Genomic DNA, 19,958 nt, shown 5'->3' with positions numbered 1-19,958 from the left:
GTGACTTACAGTGTGAAGCTGTTTACAATTATTTACCCATTTGTACAGCTGGGTAATTTTTACTGGAGCAACTTAGGTTAAGTACCTTGCTCAAGAGCACTACAACTGGAGGTGGGAATTGAACCTGCAACCTTTGGGTCTAAAAAGGCAGCAGCTCTAACCAGTATGTTACCAGCTGTCCCACTGTATATACGCTGTGTATATATGTATATTTTGAAAAGTATCCCAAATATTTTTAAAAAAAAAAATGTTACTGCAAATTCTTTTCGAATCATCATCGTACTCATTACTTTTTGAACGTATCGTTTCCCTAAACAGTGCTTCATATGTGTAATTTATATATAATAAATATACCTGACTTTTTCGAAAGTATTACGTTCACTGAGATCAGTCACCGAAGAAATACCTTGAATGTAGCTGCGGATTCCTACAGCAGTGGCTGGTTTGGTGATAATGTGACGTCATGCTTCTGGATTCCAGCGGTAGTTTTTCTGTAGCCAAACTCATCTCTCATTAATCCCCAGGGAGTGCGTTTTCCTGTGCTTTGTTTATGTTTACATGATCCAGAGATGATTGTGCGGCACTGAAGTTTTTTTTTTTTTTCCGCCCTCCCTCTCTCTCCCCTCATCTTTTGTGAAGACTCGTCCACGATGGTGTCAACGTTAATTAACACCAACAGCAGAAACTGTTGTGTTTTCACCCAGTTTCGTTTCTTTGCCCGATGAACTAATGTTTAGTATCGCTACCCCTCCAGGCACTCGCTGTGAGGTCTTTGTCACGCTATTTGTGCCGCGCTCTTCGTGCAGGTCCTCCGTGTTTCCGAAAGGCGTGAAAGAGCGATGAGGTGACTCGGCCTTCGGGGCTCGCACACGAACGCAGCGTCTCCCGTCTCAAAGTGCCCCGAGCGAGAAAACCTGAATTACAGCTGAGCGGTGCTCTCTTCCCGCTGTAGCTGAGAACGTTCCTGCTCCTTGGTGGTTTTTACCCTGTTGTACCCTCACTGAGGGTCTCAGCAGTACAACACGGCTTGGTGTCAGAGCTCTGTGATGAAAAGGCGCGGGTTTGTGGCTCATCGCTTTCTCTGATCCAGCGCGGTACAAAGGGTCGTGGCGTGCTCTTGGGTCACGTCCCGTTACGCCCCCCCCGGCACAGGTCCAGAATCTGGGGGACCAGGTCAGGCTGAAATAACTGGCTCAGATGCCTTTGTTCATTCGGTGCCTTTTCATTCACCGTGGGAACAATGCAGAGGCAGCCGGGCCGTCCAGCGCCCGCGCTCCGCTCACCGGAGCCATGACACAACCGGGAAGCCTGTGAACTCTGCGCTAAATGTCCTTTTCATTCCCTGCCAGGGGCTGTAGGCCCATTGTGATGTGGAGCTGCTCGATCTTAAAAAGTGTGGAAACTTCACTTAGCACCACACGCTCTCGCCGTAGCAACCCGTGCAAATACACACGGTCGAGTCAGACGGCAGTCAGTCAATCGTTCACTTATTTTATGTTTCTCTGACACCTGGAATGTCTAAATCTGAGAGAAGAATGTAACTGTATACAATTTATGCATAACGTAATGAATGATTGTCAACTGGGCATTTTGTGGATGTATAAGATACTATAAGGGGATTTTTGACTAATGGGGACTAAAGGGAGCTTCGTGGCGTCGCCCCGACAGCCTGTATGCTTCACCCGTACCCACCGTGTGCTCTGCTCCGCCTTCACCGAGGGGTAAGCGCCGGTGCTCTTGCATCTGCCGTAAGTCACAGGTGGTGTAGGTTGCTCATGGTGAATGGAGAAGATGTGTTAGGTCCTGTGGATCATATTCCCTTCTTTACTTGTGATAATTTCCTTTTGCTGATGTATGTATCCCTAAGGGGAGAGGTGTCACTGGGCGTGGGACGAAGGTATGGATACGTTTGCATATGCGGCACTTTGAACGTGCCCCATTTGGCTGAGGCTGTACGGGCTGGACTTGCAGAATCCTTTCCTCCAAAACGAAGAGGGCAGCAACTATGAAAATGAAGCCTCAGATGGGAGCTACAGGCAGCATCTGCGTAGCGGCAACTGGTAGTATAGTGGTAAGAGCTGTTGCCTTTGGCCCCAGAGGTCTCAGGTTCAAATCTCATCTCCAGATGTAATACTCTTGAACAAGGTACTTACTCTAAAATTGCTCCAGGAAAAAAAAAGAAATGATAAAATTATGCGTCTGTATAAATTTTACATTTATTCATTTAGCTGATGCTTTTCGCCAAAGTGACTTAATGTTGCTACTTACAATTATTGACCTATTTATACAGCTGGGTGATTACCTTGCTCAAGGGTATTACATCTGGAGGTAAGATTTGAACCTGCAACTTTTGGGTCCAAAGGCAGCAGTTCTAATCACTGCGCTACCAACAGTTCCTGAATGAGTAAATGTAAATCTGCACCCAGGCCGCACCGAACTCTGCTGTCCTCCGACAGTTTAAATACCCCCATCAATCGGGTGCAGCCGATAATCCTGCTTGCCGCACCTACGTAATAGTCAATAATTTGGGATTTTAACAAGTTCCTCAACCCTGTTCTGTGGAAAGAAGTCGTGATGGTCGGTTTCTCTTATCCTAGAACAGATGTGTGTTGCTTTTCTTCCTCTGCGTGCAAAGACTTGACCGAATCGGCCGATTCCCAGCTTTTGGGAGTTCTTTCACCAGACGACTCTGTGTTTGCAGAGCAAGCGCTAGGAAAGTGGCAAATAAACCAGGCTGCGGCTGCAAGATTTCAGATCCGCTGTTGTGGTTCCTCGAAACCCAGAGAACGTCTTTCTGGGTTTTTTTTTTTTCTCCCTCCCCCCCTCCCCCTTTGCCAGATTGCCAGAAGGTTTCTTGTCTGAAATGCATGCAAAGGTCATGCTTGTCAAAAGAGGGTGATGTAATGAACCTCCAAACACAACCCCCCGGTGTACCCCCACATCTCCTAAAACTCATGTATGATTTCCACGTTTGTAGATGCCAGGTTGTTTTGCTTTCAAAGCTGGAATGTGGTGGGAAGAGTGTCTGGAGGGGCTTTTACTCCAACCCCAAGCCCGGTGAGCGACTTCCTAAGTGTGTGCAGCAGGTGGCGTAGTGATGACGGCAATCATCTTTGGACTCAAAAGACCCAGGTTTCAATCCAACCTCCTGCCCTAGTACCCTTGAGCAAGGTACTTTATGTGAATTGCTCCCGTGAAAATTAGCCAGCTGTGTAAATGGGTAAATCGCTGTAATTAGCTTAATGCTGTAAGTCGCTTTGGAGGATGTTGTTGGCTGAGTGAATAAATGTGAAGGGGTGCAGTCTGAGAAGGGAGTTACACCTGTAGCGGTTCAGTGTTTTTGACTTCTCCCATCTGAAGGAAAGGCGATCACGTATAGTCTAAGGTTTGTTTCATCTGCCTGCCCCCTCAAGTCCCATTTTACCCCCTTCCAGGCTGTGCCCGGGAAGCTGTCGTTGGACACCTTGCTGCAGATGTCTGGCTCCCAGGTACGCGAGACGATGAGACGTCTTGGCTCGAACTCCGAGGAATGTTCCCGGCTCACGACGGCGCTGTCCTGTCTGAGGAGTGCCACTGAATCTGGTGAGTTCTCGGCAGCTCGCTCTGACTTACTCCCAGGCTGAAATGGCCAGCGAGATAGATGTTCAACGGAGCTTACGGGGTCTCTGTGTGACCGTTATCATTTTGTCCAATAGGAGGAGAGCTGAGGGATGATGGGGTTCCGTGGATTTCGGAGCCGGTGCGACGAGACAGCGGTACCACGTTCCTTGCGGACCAGCTGTCCTGTCTGACGGGACCGCTACGGCCTCACAGCCCCTCCCCCCTGGCCCGCCCCCCAGGCAGCGCCTCCACGCCTTCCCCTCCCGGTAACACTGGCCTGCAGCTTCGCTCCGTGTCTGTGTCGACCGCTCCCTCTTCCGACGGACACGGATTGCACATCTACAGCGACAGCCTGGTGGACCCCTTCCCATCATCCCCGCGGACTGTTCGCGCCTACGGGTATGCTGGCACTCCCCCTATCACCCCGCCCTCCAGGAGGCGCCACCAGCTGAAGCCCCCGCGCACCCCACCAGCCCCCTCCCGCAAGCTTTTGAACCTCCTACCCAATATCACCCTCACCCGCAGCAGGAGCCACGAGTCACAGCTGGGCAACCGTATCGAGGACCCACCTACCAACAAGTAGGTGGAACCCCCCGTCCTCTTTCTGCTCGTCCACCTGTCTAGAGGCTTTCTCAGCATGTGGCTCTTTCGGATGCCTTTCTATGCAGAGCAGTACTGGGGTTGTGCTGTGTGTGTCATTGCTGCTCTTTTCTGTGCCTCTCCGTCCACCACTTGCCTCCTGGTGGGGTCTTCAGCACCCTCAGCCACAGGCCCAGGGTGCTCCTGCCATAGTCTGCACAATGTCAAGCCTGGCTGCCTTCACAGTTATAAGAAGGGGTACATCTGCTACACGTTTTCCTGCTTAAGCTCATTGAGGAACATTTCTTGCTGTAAGAGAGAATCATAGATTGCATTTCCTGTTCTTTGTTTAGTAGAGATTATTCATCCAAAGCCACATACATAAAAGGTATCGAGCTGATGCCCTTATCCAAGGTGCCTTACAGTGTTAGATACACTGCACTGGACAACCAGACGTGATTCACAAACGTATGCAGCAAAACAATGTGACCCTGTACTATTCAGGCTGTTTAGTCACTAATTCACCTGAAGCATGTCTTTGGACTGTGGGTGGAAACCAGAGCACAGGGAGAACATTCAAATTTCACACAGAGTAAGATGGTCAAATCCATGTCCGAACCCATAACCCAGGAACTGAGAGGCACTGGTGCTACCAGCCTTCTGTGCCGCGTTGCCGCCCCTAAAAACTTTCTAAATTGTAACCCTGTTTTATGCATATCTTGGCTTTTCCTCCTCCAGATTTTAAAAGTTTCAGGCAATTATGCCTGAATTATTGTTAAGAAAAGGTACAACAGGTGCAGCTGTGGTGTTTGACCACTTTACTCTGCCCCTTACAGGTGTGCAAAGAAGAACAAGTTGCCGTTGAAGGTGCAGATCAACGGTAGTGGCGGTGGGTGCGAGGACTCTCCCTTGCGCTCCCCCTTGCTGTCAGCCCGCACGCCCGGAGCCCTCCCCACCCCCGCCACAGCTCCTTATACACTCCCAGGAACCCCCACCCTTCTAGAAGAGCGTGTCATCATCAAGAGTGAGTGGTTTCTACTTGCATCCCCTGCAGCTAAGCCACCACAGTTGGTACTCGAGTTAAGTTCTGACATTTGGTCATAATGTCTAACAACGATCACTCCTCTGCTGTATGACAACATCAACTGGCAGTGCTGCTGCGAGACACCATATTTCAGTGTCAGTCTTCGGGTGTGTAGCAGCAGCTGTGTTTTGTTTACAAAACTTTGTCATTTTCTTCAAGTGAGTTTTTTTTTTTTTTTTTTTTCTTTCATTTAAAGTCGCTAGCGGGAAAAGAAGTGTGTTCATTTCCAGTTATTCATTGATCTGACACTTTTCTCCAAAGAGAATTAGAATATTGAGCCACTTACAATTATTTAGCTGTAAGTAACCGTAGGTGATGTAATTTTACTGGAGTAATTTAGGGTAAGTACCTTGCTCAAGGGTGTTACAGCTGGAGGTGAGATGCAACCCTGTAACCTTTTTGGTCCAAAGGCAGCAGCTCTATCCACTACGGTACCCGCTGTCCCTGTACTCATTACTGAATATTATACAGTCTTAACTACGGTATTCATAATTGATACCTATACAGTTTCATTTAATATTTACTAGTAGTATATAATTATCTTATTAGTATTATTTTAACATAGTATTTAGCATATTGCATAAAGTTGGTGGGGAAAAAAATATAAAGCCCTATTATACAAAGTAGCATTGACGCATGTCAAGTTCTATATAAACCCTTAGGGTTAATATAACAGTGGGACTGACTGACAGTGGAGGTTGTTGGAACAGAACCCTGTTTTAAGTGGAGGACAACCAGTACTTTCACATGCTTAGCAGACACTTTTACCCAAAGCCAAGTGTGTGCACGCAGACGCGTGGCCCGTGAAGGGCGCTGCCAGATTTTTTTCCTGACTCTCGGTGCCTCTGCAGATGTTCTTTCGAGCGAAGTCATACGCAACGCTCAGCACTTCTGTGGAAATGCTCCCATCCCAATGAGGTTTTGCAGAGGAAGTAAGTTAGCGATGAGCTGGCCTGCTGTGCGCCACTTCTGCTCCTGGAACCGGTGAACAGTCATCGTGCTCTGGTCACGCAGCATCAGAGGTTCTCCGCACTCCATGGTGACCCGGTTATGAGGTCACTAGTCATGCAGTAATGATTTGCTGCAAAAGCTGGACAGATCTGGCCTTGCAGAGGCTGTGGTATGATGTCAGGTTCCTCCCCGGTGTGTTTCTGGAGCTGGTAGGCTTGGGCAGGCAATGAGGAGGGTTGGGTGGGATGATGAAATGTTAACATTCCCCGTTGACATCACCACGAAAGCAAGCCTTAACCAGCCTTACACATTCTTCTTTAGAGGCCTTTCACACGAAAACGCTGTTTTGCCGAAGCATGGCAACATACAGCACTTTCCTTTGTGCAGTATATAAATACAGCATTTACGTAAGTACATATATGTGAAATGGGTACCTTAATTTTTATTAAACACCCTTAATTTGCAAGAAATAGATCTAAAAATTTATAAAATTTAAACAATACTAGCTCAACTGTTTTTTTTACATGTCCTGTTCCAGTTACATGAGGAATGTGGTGAAATGTCCAAATTTAATGGTAAAAACAAGTCTGTGAGTTAGTGGCAGCAGGTGGCGTGGTGGTTAGAGTTGCTCTTTTCCACTCATGGACCCGGGTTCAAATCCCACGTCTCGCTGTAGTATCTTTCACCAAGGTACTTGCCCTGAATTGATGCAGTAAGAAAATTCCCAGGTCTTTAAATCATTGTAAGATTTTAGAGAAAAGTATCAGCCAATTGAATAAAAGTATAAACAAACTATGTGTGTGTCCCTGTAGATAACGTAGCAATGCACAGGAGTTCACCGCAGACGATGAGGAGAGACATTGGTCTTCCCGTTACACACAGGTGAGAAACGACTGGCAGTTTCACCTTTGTACTGCCTGTTATTGGGGAACATTCTAGCAGGATGCTGTAAGGTGTTCCTCTCTGTATCCTGATATAAATGTGGCGGCCCTGGATGTAAACTTAATTCCAACCATGAGGTAATGCAGTTTTGTGTTCTCTGAGATGTACGTCACTTTGAAGAAAAGTGTCTCCTAATTAATAACTCTAAATGTCAGCCTGTCCATCATAAATATATTTTTGGTAAAGCAAAACTGTTTTTCTTTGTGACTTTCTTCTGTGTGATTTTTATCTTTTTTTCTTCCCATTGAAGGTTTTCCACCAAGTCCTGGCTCTCTCAGACGTGTCAAGTCTGCCAGAAGAACATGATGTTTGGCGTGAAGTGCAAACACTGCAGGTGAGAAGACGGCGCCTCCTTCAAATGCGCAGCCCTGATGGGTTGCCCTGCGTGCCAGTTTCTGTGGCAGTGTTAATCAGTGTTTTTCTTCTTCCAGGTTAAAGTGCCACAACAAATGTACAAAAGAAGCCCCTTCCTGCAGAATATCATTTCTACCAAGTAAGCTACCTTCCATGTGAGCAATGACAGCTTTGAGCTACATTAATGTTAAAGTGCTCCTAGATGTATGGACTGTGTTGGGTTGAGCCCCGCAGGGTCTCCACTGGAGCCTCCGCGTTATTTTGCCACCATTGTTTACTACTTTCTATCTGTTGTAGTCCCAAAAATCCGAAGAACAGAGTCGGTGCCGTCAGATATCAACAACCCTACAGACCGGCCGACGGAACCCCCGCAATTTGGCACGTTACCGAAGGCAATAACCAAAAAGGTAGGGCTGGTATTTATAACCAAGCAGAGCCTGTAGAGTGCCAGAGCTCTGATCAAGGGTCACTTCAGAGTTACTGATAGGAAGAGATGCGTTGATAGGGGTTTGAGATTGAGTGTGTGTGTGTGCGTGCGGTAAATTTTAACTGCAGTCGTTTCCTTGTCACCCTCAGGACCATCCGCCAACACTCAACCAGCTGGATTCGAGCAGCAACCCCTCTTCCACTACCTCCTCCACGCCCTCCTCACCCGCCCCCTTCCAGCAAAGCAACCCTCCAAGCGCCACACCGCCCCCCAACCCCTCACCCAAGGGCCCCCGTGACAATCGCTTCCACTTCCCTGGTGAGTCCCCACCCCTTTCCAGGGGCCTTGCAGTTTCTTTCTCTCTCTCTCTCTCTCTCTCTCACGCGCAGACATGGGCCTGATCTACACCACTATGTCATCTCAGTGCTGTGAAAGTACTACAAAAGTAGTGCCAATGCTGCTGGATTTCGAAGGTGATCCTTTATGTGCTCTGGTTTCCATTAACAACATTAACAGAAACCAAACGGGACATGGGGGGGGGGGACAAGTGAAACTAACCACCCCGCTCATCTGGTGACTTTTTCTCTGCTCCCTCCCCCTCTCTCTCTTTCTCCCTCTTCATTCTCTTGCTCCGTCTGCAATGTCATCTCCCCCCTCTGTTTACAAGCTGCCTGTTACTTTCAGCATAGACAACAGTTTATCTTCCCTGGTGAGTTAACACTGCTGCTTTTTCATGTGCCACCCCACCCCTACCCTGCCCCCAGACACACGCAATCTCCTGTGTTTTATTGATGTTGGCAGAGCCGTCTGTCCGTAGCACGAGCGCTAAAGCGCACCAAAGGTCGCTTTTTGAATCGACCGCAGTACTTGGACCCATATCCTTACGGGGGCCTTTCTTAGGGTTGTGTTGTTTGCGTGCTGGAAAAGGGTTGTGTGGCTCATGTCTGACCCCAGTGGTCAGTATGGGCAACTGCAGCTGGGAGGTGTGCAGATTTTTTTTTTTTTTTGGTGTAATCCTTATAGTGAATTAAAAATTGCATGACATCAGCTACAAAATTGGGATGCAGCTCTGTGTTTGTAAGGTCTGGGCAGCAACATGAATTTACTCCCTGAAAAGTTTTAATTCTCAAATGTGTTTTTCTTCATGCAGATGTTCCCAGCTTACAGCAGTCTACTGCTTTGCATTGCGAAGGCCCGCTTGACTCTGGGTAAGATGGTACAACTCCTTGCAATTTATATCATTCAACTAATCCATTTTGATTGAGAGAAATATAATATGGTGATATGGCCCTACTTGGAAGACAGTCGTCTTGCACTTGTGTGTCGTCCTCGACACCACATTCAACTCAGAGGGCCCTAGTTAAAAATCCTGTTCACATCCCCCCCAACCCCCGCAGGTCAGCAGAGCAGCCGGCAGACAACTCCACATCCCAGCTGGTGGGAGAAGAGGAAGCTGTGGTAAGTGTGTGAGGAGGACCAGTAAAGCTGATGAAATGCTGAAAAGTGAGGAGGGCCTGGGGGAGGATGAAGGGTGAAGAAAGAAGGGAGGTTTGAGGTGACATTTGAGTCACCTACATAGGTAAATGGGAAACTGAGCTGCTTGACAAACATCTGACTATCTTTTCTGTGGCTTTGAGCACCATGTCTAACTGGGCCAAAGTGTTTAAGACTTTATTATTATTTAAATCCAAGGTGACTTGCAAACATTAGATGAACAACTTTTTACGGTTATTTATCCAGTAGTTCAGCAGGGTATTCTTACTGCATTAATTCAGTGTAATTATTTTGATTTAAAACAGGATCAGGGATTCGACCTGGAGGGAAAAAAGTGCTAACCTCTCTGCTGCCTACCCGCCCAACTTTCTGTCTGTATTTTCATTAAAGCCAAAACTTTGCAACCAAGTTCCATGAAAGTGCTTACTACTGTCTTTGTTAGTCTGCTTTATAGCCCATGTCTCAGATTGATTTCAAAGGATTGGTTTCAACCCACAAAATATTTCCAGTCCTTCAAAAAAGAAACAATTCCTTTATAATGGAAAGTTAGTGACGTTGCCTCTGTTTCAGGAGGAGGAAGAGGCTGAGGAAGATGATGACAGAGCAGAGGACGACGCAGAGGGCGAGGGGCAGGATAAAGGGAGTTCTGATGGAGAGGCCGATGGTGACGAGCTGGACGACCTGCCCAGCCCACGGGGCGACCGCTGGAAGGGCCCCATCTCACGCAAGGCCAGCCAGACCAGTGTCTATCTGCAGGAGTGGGACATCCCCTTTGAGCAGCTGGACCTGGGTGAGCTCATCGGCAAGGGCCGCTGGGGCAAGGTGCACCGGGGCCGCTGGCATGGGGAGGTGGCCATACGGCTGCTCGAGATCGACGGCAACAACCAGGACCACTTGAAGCTCTTCAAGAAGGAAGTGATGAATTACCGGCAGACGCGGCACGAGAACGTGGTGCTCTTCATGGGTGCCTGCATGGCTCCGCCCCACCTGGCTATCATCACCAGGTGAGCACGCTATTGCAAGGAGATCATAGAAAGCGAACACCGAGTTCTGTCTGCTTCTGTCTGATTGTCTGCTGCTGCTCCTGCTGTCGTTCAACCTAAGTGATCACTGAGTCTCCTCCTGTCACTCTCACCCAGTTTCTGTAAGGGACGGACTCTGTACTCGGTCGTGAGAGATGCCAAAAACACGCTGGATATCAACAAAACCAGGCAGATTGCTCAGGAAATTGTGAAGGTACAGAACCCTCGCCTTGAAGGACAATACTGGGCTTCAGCTGCTAACTCTGCAGGGATCAGAGGATGTGACAGATTTGTGTTGGACTCCTCCATAGGGAATGGGCTACCTGCATGCGAAAGGCATTGTGCACAAGGACCTGAAGTCGAAGAACGTGTTTTATGACAGTAACAAGGTGGTCATCACCGACTTCGGCCTGTTTGGAATCTCTGGAGTTGTCCAGGAAGGACGGTAGGGGCTCAATGCAATCCTCTGCATCGCTGCACAGAATGTACAGGACAAACGTGTCACGGAACTAGCTCCTGAACATCAGCCGCTGTGTGCAAAGTGTCTGTTCTGGAGGCCAGTGATGAGTCATGTCCTCAGACAGCTAGATGTGTGAAAGGACTGTGAAATCTGCAAGAAAAACGGGCTGGTTTGTGAATTGAGCGGGCTCTTACTTTAGGTCTGCGGTTTTGTGTGTGTGTGTGTGTGTGTGTGTGTGTGTGTGTGTGTGTGTGTGTGTGTGTGTGTGTGTGTGTGTCCAGGCGTGAGAACGAGCTGAAGGTGCCCCACGGTTGGATCTGCTACCTGGCGCCAGAGATTGTGAGACAGATGGGCCCAGGGAACAATGAGGACCGCCTGCCGTTCTCCAACGCCGCCGACGTTTACGCCTTTGGGTACAAAGCACAAATGTCCTCCACCCCTTTCGTCAACCCCCAGGTTTTCCAATAGGGGTTCTTTCTAATGAAATGGAGTGACCATCTCTCTGCTTGTGCTCTGTAGTACCGTCTGGTACGAGCTGCAGGCCCGTGACTGGCCCTTCACCAGGCAGCCTGTGGAGGCCACCATCTGGCAGGTGGGCAGCGGACAGGGAATTAAAAAGGTCCTGGCGGAGATCAGCATGGGCAAAGAAGTCACGGTGAGCAGTGTGGTCAAGAGGTTGAGCCAGTGGGCATTGAGTCCCAGGCAGCGAGTGTCATTTAGATCAGCGCTTTTCCTTTCGATGGAAATCGCTGCCGTATAATTTTAAAATATCATTGATGACTTTTTGGACTGGTAGTGTCGCTAATAAGATAATAGAAAAATTCTCCTGGAACTTCCATGAGACTTGGAAATATATCTACAAATTCCTCACAAAAATAAATAAATAAATAAATAAATAGATAACCTCAAATCCAGTTGGCTTGTGACCCCCCCGCAGGGAGATTGGAAACCCCTTGTGCAGGGTTAGGAAACAGTTTAAATGTGATGTGAAAGCAAATTTTCTGCTAAAGTCATTTCCTGGTCAGAAGTTCATATGCTAAGGGGCGGTTGTGCAAAGTGGCAGATAATGAACTGTATTTTCCAGCTGATGGCCGGGCTGTAGGAGGAGAACTGTCATGGTGTATGTGTCTGTGTGCGCACGTGTGTTCAGGGCTTATACTGAGGTGCGAGAAGGGCTATGGTTGGATGACAGCCCCCGTTTCTTCACCCTTCTTCAGGAGATCCTGTCCGCCTGCTGGTCCTACAATCACCCCGATCGGCCCACCTTCACCCAGCTTGCGGACATGCTGGAGAAACTGCCCAAGCTCAACCGCAGACTCTCCCACCCTGGACACTTCTGGAAGTCTGCTGAGTATGTATCGTAGAGGGCGAGACTCTCGGGACCCTGCCCCAGTGGCCTCTTTGAGCCTTCACGACCCCTGACCTCTGGCTGACATGCGTCTTTCACACACAAAAACACTCCTCTGGGAGCACGCCTGGGATGGAGGGTCCTTTACCCTGAGCAGGGGTTCGTGTCGCATCTGGAGCTCTCATGTTGTGCGATCAGGGGGCAGAGTGAACTCTTGAAAGTCTCCTGCCCCTTGAAACCGCTTCCCACAATGGTGTCTGCACAGTGTGAACCTCTGTGGTTCTGCTGGACAGCTGGGACTCGGTTTCGCCTTTCATACTGGTGCAGCAGCCTTGCTTTTGCAAGAATGGTGTTGAAATGATTTTTAGGAATGCTTCATATCTTAGAAAGTGATGATGATTCAAAAGAGAATGGTAGTAAATGAGGAGCTGCATTGTAATCTACTGAGTAGGGAGCGAAACAGGTGAAATTTCAGATTTTTCAAGTTTTTTTTCCATATTATAAATATAGAGGTTTGTGACAGTTGACTATAGTTGAAGATAGCTGTGAATGTTTTTCTCTTTAAACTATTTTTATTTAAGTCTTTCCTGAACCACTGTTAGTCTGGCTGCTGTGACACATTTGAAAAGTATACTGACGTTGAGCCTTACACGAGCGTTCCCTTCTGACCTGCTCTCGGCGCACGCATCTGCAGTCGGTCAGCAAGAGACTGAAGGTCGCAGTCTTATGGAAACGAGAACGTGCAGCTCTGTCGCCTTCTGTGTCACTTCCTCGGTCCCATTAGACTCGTTTTTTGTCCTGCATACACTTAATGAGTATACAGATTGGCTCTTCCAGAGCTGCTCACTCAAGCTCTAGTTTCTCTGAAGTCTCTTAACTCTCTCATCCCTCTGCTAACACGATATAACCTCTGCTTCTCCTGTGTTTCCCCTCCCTCCCGTCTCTCTCTCTGTGTCTGTTCTGTCCTCTCGCCCCGATCCAGGTTGTAGCTGGCTTGCAGAGCAAAGCGAAATGTGCAGCTTGCGTCTGCCTTGTCCCCCTCCCCGCCTGAAATCCTTAGCTCCCGGTTGAGCGCAGCAGCTCCGACCGAAATTCGCACTGCTGCCGCTAGTCCACCGAGCGGCGATGGTGGTGGCGATGATGGTGTCGGGGGGAGGCCGAAACACTGCTTTAAACCTACTTTTCCGAACTTGCCTTTTTTTTTTTTTTTGCAAATTTTTGGAGCCCCTGTGGTTTCATTCTGGTTTCTGCTGTATAACTTCTGCTTGAAGCCCTTTAACTGGACTCAAACCCGAGGCCTGGGATGAGGATAAGGATGGGGCTGAAGTCATATCTGCACGGCTGTGGCTGGGTCGCAGAACCTGTAAGTCCTTTACTAAGCTTCAGGCTCTAAAAATACAACATCCTGCTGCTCCAGGCCTACCTCTCCTTTCTGCCTTCACTGGACTGCGTTTCTCTTCTTCCCAGTACCATAGCGTGAGCAGGACAAACTGGGATGGCGGCTCGCTTGCTGTGCTGCACTGCACACACACATCACAGGTTCCACCAGGTGACCACCCCCCAGTTACCTGCTCACATCGCGACTCCACATTAACCCTGCATTACAGCACGGGGGGAAGCTGCGAAACTGCCTACTTTGGGTTCGCTGCATCTTTGTCCGAACCTGCTTTCCACAGAAAGTCATGGTACGAAGCCTGGCCCCTAGCTGGAAGGAAATGAGCTCGAAGGCTACGGCCGGGCAGCGGGATATCCCTTCCACCCTAACACGAAGGGTTTGTGGTCTGCTCTGCCTGGCCGAGTCCCAGCATCGGGCTTCAGGTCACCGGCGCTCAGGTAGCAATGATGAGATATTCTGACCGCTGCTTTTACGTGATGGAGCCACAGAGCTGTGAGAGAAGACTGCCGGCCTGCTTCGCTCACGGTCTGCCGGGTGAGGTGCTTCAATACCCATGTTATTTTCTTACTGCATTAACAAATTTGACACGATGTGTCAAGCCTGCTCATTTTTCAGAAGTTTGAACCCAGGGCAAACCACTGAGTGCTTGCAATGTGATTAAAAAGTCCACTCTTTAAAAAAAAAAATAGAAAAAAAAAAAATAAAAAGCTTTCCGTGCAACCAATAACTGCAGCTTTTGTTGGCACGACAGTGTTTATTTTTTTAAAGTTACCTCTTGTGTGCATTTGTGTTCTGGTGTGTGTGCGTGCGCACACGTTTGTGTCCGCGCTTTGCTGCCCACATGCGTGTAGCTGTGTTGATGGGTGCGTGTGCATGCGCACGTGATTGTTATTGTGTGGCTGAATGTATTTTATTGAACTAGGGGATTTTACTATGAAAGACTGCAGAAATAGAGATGTTTTGGAGAAATTAAAAATATCAGCCTATAAATATATAAATATTGTTTTATTTAATGTACAGCTTAACATAATTCTTTTAATATTTGTAGGAACATTTTATATTTCGCTGTAACATTTTTAAATAGGTACAGCTCCACCAACAGTGTACAGATCTTTATATATTTTTTTCATGTACAAAATCCTGTTAAACATTAATTGTACATTTTTTAAAAAATGGGTCAATACATGTTTTTATGTCATGTAAGAATTCATATTTTTGTATTGCATGTGGCAACCCTACTGTAAACACAAGTTTTTTTTCCATCTTTGAAAAACAATAAATCCAGGTCTCTATCACACAAATGGCTTCCATTTTATTAAAATAATTGTTTCAGTAGTGACACTTTCTCATGAAACAATTTTTGCAGGTTTGCAAGCTGTAAAAACTTGATTCTGCAAATAAATGCAACAAAAGTTACACAGCAATAGGGATTAATTGTAACCTGGCTTCTGTTTGAAGAATTTTGGCCAAAGTCATTGGAATGGAATGCAACTTCCAATTTATTTCTCCGAGTTGATGTTAAGCAAAACTAAAGGTCCCAGGAAATCTGAGGGCTTTAAGTGTTTGGTATGTTTTATTTTCTTGTTAGTACTTGTGTCTTGGTTCATTCCAAATTTGAGTGTAACTGAGCTGCACTGGTGCCTCTCTGCTTCCTCCTTCACCTGGTCTGCTCACGTCTCCTATGGCACGGTTCCCTGAGAGAAGGACCCCTTTCTGGGTCTACATCCGATACTTCTTTTAAAAAAGAAAAGTGACCGCAATATTTAGCAAATTCTTCATTATCCAAATTAACTGGTTGACATTGTAGCACAATCAGCACACAAAACAGTTTAATTGGTGAAGGATCACAGCTTATATTGACAGGGTTCTTAGACCTTCAAAACTTTAGATATATAGTTTACAGCTATCCCTTTAGCTGACACTTTTCTCCTTCCAAAGTGACTTGGTGTGAGGCTCCTTAGAATTTCTTACCCCTTTATACAGCTTAGTAACTTTACTGGAGCAATTTCAGGTAAGTACTTTGTTTAGTGGTACAGCTGGAGGTGAGACTCAAACCTGTGATCTTTGGGTCCAAAGGCAGCAGGTCAAACCACTATGCTACCAGCTGCCAGTGATAGTGCTGCATTACGCTGTAGAGATGTTATGTCAATCCGTACCTCTCGGAAATTTGCTGGGGCAGTCTCGGCTGAGCACCTTCCTCCATATTGCTTTTTACTCTAAGGCTAGGGTAGCACAGTGGTACAGTGCGTAGCGCTGCTGTCTCACAGTGCCTGGGTGATGCAAGAGGACGTGGATTGGATTCCTGCTCAGTCAGTGTGGAGTTTGCATGTTCTCCCCATGTCTTCTTTCGGGTGCTCTGGTTTCCTCCCACAGTCCAAAGACATGCTGTTCAGGTTCACCCACGGTGAATAAGGTGTGTGGACTGATAACCCTACATAGTGTTCACTGGAAATCACTTTGGGGAAAAAAGAATCTGCAAAATAAAGAAATGTACTTGAACCAACAACCTTTAGGCCACAGGACTTGAGTATTCAGTACTGTAATAGTTGTATATCAGACTGCAAACCAGAATTTGATAATGAATAAAAGGCTACAACAGGCTATTGAATAAGTGCAACACTGTCTTGTGTGTAGGGGGGGGATAGTTCCAGTGTTGGGTGTTTATGTATTTTCTTTGTTTTCCCTGTGGTTATGACCAGTTACCCTGAACCAATTCAGGGGGAGGGACCATAGACACAAACATCATCCACTGTACTCTTTGGCCCACAGTTTTCTTTTCACTGTGGGATACAGGCTCTTGGAAATAATGATGTTCATCCACCCCCTACCCGAAGCCCTGTAGATATGTGGCTATCGAAGGCCTCCGTGAACAACGACGTGACCCATCCTACAGAACTAAGGCCAGCTTGTGTTTCCTCGGCCAACTCGGTACAAACAGCTCAGGGCGCAGTGGGCACCGAGCTCTGCAGCACATGAAACAATCCAGCTGGAGGGATGCCACAAACAATCGGTTAATTCTAAATAAGAAATGAAAAGCCTTCTGATAAACATGCCTTCACATGTTCTTGATCCCACCTCCACGCTTATTGCAATACAGGATATTCCTTTCTCTTGTTATCCCACATATTATTATTATTATTATTAGGGGGTGCAGTGGGTTTGACCGGGTCCTGCTCTCCGGTGGGTCTGGGGTTTGAGTCCCGCTTGGAGTGCCTTGCAATGGGCTGGTGTCCCGTCCGGGGTGTGTCCCCTACCCCCTCCAGCCTTACGCACTGTTTTGCCAGGTTAGGCTCCAGCTCGCCTCAACCCCGCCTGGGGCAAGCAGTTTCAAACAATGTGTGATTATTATTATTATTATTATTATTATTATTATTATTATTACTCAGTAATCTGAGGTCAAAGAGGTCTTCATGGCCACTGTATAAAATGTTTCTTCTGACTGAACCTGGACTCGGAGGTGTACCGTCCAATTTTAGTACTGCAAAGGAAATGGGGGGCAGAAAACACTGTAAAGTGTTGCACAAGACTATGGAAAGTTTAAAATGTTGCAGTGCATTTTTCCGCAAAAATACCTCCAATGCAGTTATGAAAAACTAAGAAGTAAAGCACTGTGAATGAGGACCATGTTGCCTATCCGTACTTTGTGCCGGTGCAATTTCCATGAATCCCGACCAAAATTAGCATGAACGCTATATAAATCAGGATGGAATGAGGAGGAATGTTATTCTGTACCCACGGCCCTCTGCATGAAGGAAACCCAGGTTCCATGTTTGGCCCTGTATTTTGGAGCCGGTGCTACATTATGAACAGCCCATTGGGTTGAGCTTATCTCCATAGAGATCGATCCTCCTAAATATCATAAATACAGTGTTTATGCAAAGGACCGGGACATTTTTAACCGGGACAATTCCTAAAGGAAGCCATTGTACCCTAATCCTATCATCCAGATGGCTTATTCTGGGGTCTTCCCACCTCACCCTTCCCTGTCACCCCCACATCATACATCACATCATAGGCTGAGGACTGAAAAAATACATAATGGGCATTTATGGCAATCTGCCTATAAATTAATAGCAAAATAACTGTGCTCAGCCTATACAGTTTGAGTCACATGGGTGGACATGTGAGCCGCTTCCTCCCATTAACCTGGGGCCTCCAGTCTAACCTCTAGGGAGGATATGTTGGACTGAAAAACAGTTTTCTATTCTTCCCAGCAGCTTCCCAGCACAGAGGACAGAAGGAAGTTTTCATACCGACAGCAGCTCATGAGCTGATGGGAGGTTCGAGGTTTTTAGCAAGGTGGAGCCCAGACTTGATAGAAAACTCTGTAATGTGCCAGAAAAATGAAATTCATTGTAGTCCCACCATATTTAGCTAAATTAATTACTTTTGTTAGTTTGTGCATGTGCACAACGCTGTGTGCGATTAACACTGTGGGCGAACAGTGATGTGTGAACAACGCTGTAACTTGTTTACCGGTGCAAGTATTTTCTAAATGTAGGATTTTTAAAATGTACTACTCTTCCATGTAATTTCCTCTATGATACTTACCTAACTTTTTAAACTTACTTCTCGTCTGTTTTAACTCTGACTGTAAAGCACTTTGAACGACCCCTGTGTGTGATTACAGTATATGTGCTATATAAACAAACTGGAGGTTTGCTGCAGCAGCATGTGGTGCAGTGGTTAGACCTGCCACCTGTGGGCTTGGGGGCTGCAGGTTTGAGTACCCACCCACCAAATGTCTACAGCCGCTTGCCCTCAGCGGGGTCACGGGAAGTCGGAGCCTGGCCCAGCGACGTGGGGTGCGAGGGGGGAGACACCCCGGACGGGACGCCGGTTCACTGCAGGGCACCTCAAGCGAGACTCGAGCCCCAGGCCCACTACAGGACAGGCCCTGGCCAAGCCTGCTGCGCCACCGTACCCCCAACTGAAATACCCTTGAACAAAGAACCTACTGTACATTGCTCCAGTGAAAATGACCACCCTGTATATATGTGTGTGTAAGTAAGAGAAGTATCAGATAAGAGTAAATAGTTTCCTTTAGAAAATGGGAAGTGATCTCTTCTCTATTTGGTAAGTGTTTGACAGTTCAACTTATCACAGGATGTCTTTCCACAGACCGATCAGATACGTCCTTAAAAAACAAAAGGCCTCTTCTTGCGAAATTGCAACTGCAAAATGATACGCTTATTTTACAGTATTATACTTCACCCACGTTAATGGCGTTAAGTTTAGTTTCTGCTCGGAAATCCCTCCACCATATTTCACATCTGGGATGAGGTTCGGGTTCTGGTATGCAGCGTTACCCCCCTCCCCCCAAACCGTGGGCATTTACCAGAAAGTTCAGCTTTTCTCTCAACTGTTCTCAGAACATTGCTCCAGCATGCTGTGGAATATCCAGGCGTTCTTTAGCACACTTGAGAAGGGCAGCAATGTGCTTCCAAGGAAGTTTTTCCTCCATGGTAAATCCCATAAACGCCACTCTCGTTCAGTGTTTTTCTTATTTGTCGGACGTAAGAGATACCTGCAGATTCTTGCTACTTGTTTGAGGAGGAATTTGAGGAATGCATGATGTGTCCTTGCACTGATTTCTTAGGATGCTCACCGTAATAACGGTACTCGGTTTCCTCTGTTTTGCAAATTGTCTGCTGGCTGAGGATGGGTGGATGGAGCCCCAAGTCCTTAGAAATCCTCTTGTAACCCTTTCTAGTCTTATGAGCTTCAACAAGCTCTTCTTCTGAGGTCTTCCAAGATCTCTGTTGTGAAGAGCAGATAACCAGAATTCAGTTTTTTTTTTTTTTTTATGTGAAAGGGCAGGTCAAACCCACATCTGAACTGACTGGAATACATGACTCCAGGCGATAACTAGGAATTCTCCCTTCCCCCCTCAAAAAAAAAAAAAAAAAAAAAAACGAATTGTGAGAAACCACTCACACACACTATGTGCGATTTAGCGTCAACGTTTCAGCTGAACTGGATGTCTTTGGGCTGTGGGAGGAAACCGGAGCACCGGGAGACAGGGGGAAAACACCCGAACTCCAGACAGACTGAGCCGGATTGGAATCTAGCCGCTGCACCACCGTGCCGCCCCTCAATAAATAATCTGCGCGACCTAATCCGGGATGAATGAACATCTTCACTTCACACTTGAAGTAAAACGGAGGGGTGACGAGGGCAATAACTAAGAATTAGGACAGAAGGCGTAACTTCTTCCACACAGACTGCATCCGTCTGACGAAAAAGAGGAGGTACTGAGCAGAAGCGCGTGTGTGCGCGCGCGGGTCTGTATTTGCGAGAC

The 19,958-nt window shown here is 47.1% G+C and overlaps 1 protein-coding gene across 5 annotated transcripts in view; it reads left to right on the top strand.

Moving 5' to 3' along the window:
• Positions 1 to 14,759, top strand: part of LOC108932408 (kinase suppressor of Ras 1-like) — a 46,172-nt gene extending 31,413 nt beyond the window's left edge. For 2 of the 5 annotated variants that reach the window (XM_018748782.2, XM_018748786.2), the window contains 17 exons: positions 3,435 to 3,582; positions 3,696 to 4,179; positions 5,016 to 5,203; positions 7,027 to 7,096; positions 7,407 to 7,490; positions 7,588 to 7,649; positions 7,808 to 7,917; positions 8,087 to 8,255; positions 8,605 to 8,646; positions 9,088 to 9,145; positions 9,335 to 9,395; positions 10,002 to 10,435; positions 10,571 to 10,667; positions 10,765 to 10,898; positions 11,195 to 11,326; positions 11,433 to 11,568; positions 12,131 to 14,758. In XM_018748782.2, the coding sequence (XP_018604298.1) occupies positions 3,435 to 3,582; positions 3,696 to 4,179; positions 5,016 to 5,203; positions 7,027 to 7,096; positions 7,407 to 7,490; positions 7,588 to 7,649; positions 7,808 to 7,917; positions 8,087 to 8,255; positions 8,605 to 8,646; positions 9,088 to 9,145; positions 9,335 to 9,395; positions 10,002 to 10,435; positions 10,571 to 10,667; positions 10,765 to 10,898; positions 11,195 to 11,326; positions 11,433 to 11,568; positions 12,131 to 12,277 (2,556 nt within the window). In that variant the 3' untranslated portion in view covers positions 12,278 to 14,758. Of the gene's footprint in view, positions 1 to 3,434; positions 3,583 to 3,695; positions 4,180 to 5,015; positions 5,204 to 7,026; positions 7,097 to 7,406; positions 7,491 to 7,587; positions 7,650 to 7,807; positions 7,918 to 8,086; positions 8,256 to 8,604; positions 8,647 to 9,087; positions 9,146 to 9,334; positions 9,396 to 10,001; positions 10,436 to 10,570; positions 10,668 to 10,764; positions 10,899 to 11,194; positions 11,327 to 11,432; positions 11,569 to 12,130 lie in introns of all 5 variants that reach the window. The other 3 variants (XM_018748783.2, XM_029255461.1, XM_018748784.2) reach the window with 3 other exon arrangements.
• Positions 14,760 to 19,958: the final 5,199 nt, after the last annotated feature.

This window comes from Scleropages formosus, chromosome 10, assembly GCF_900964775.1.
Source record: "Scleropages formosus chromosome 10, fSclFor1.1, whole genome shotgun sequence".
NCBI lineage: Eukaryota > Metazoa > Chordata > Actinopteri > Osteoglossiformes > Osteoglossidae > Scleropages > Scleropages formosus.
This window is presented reverse-complemented; position numbering and strand designations above follow the sequence as displayed.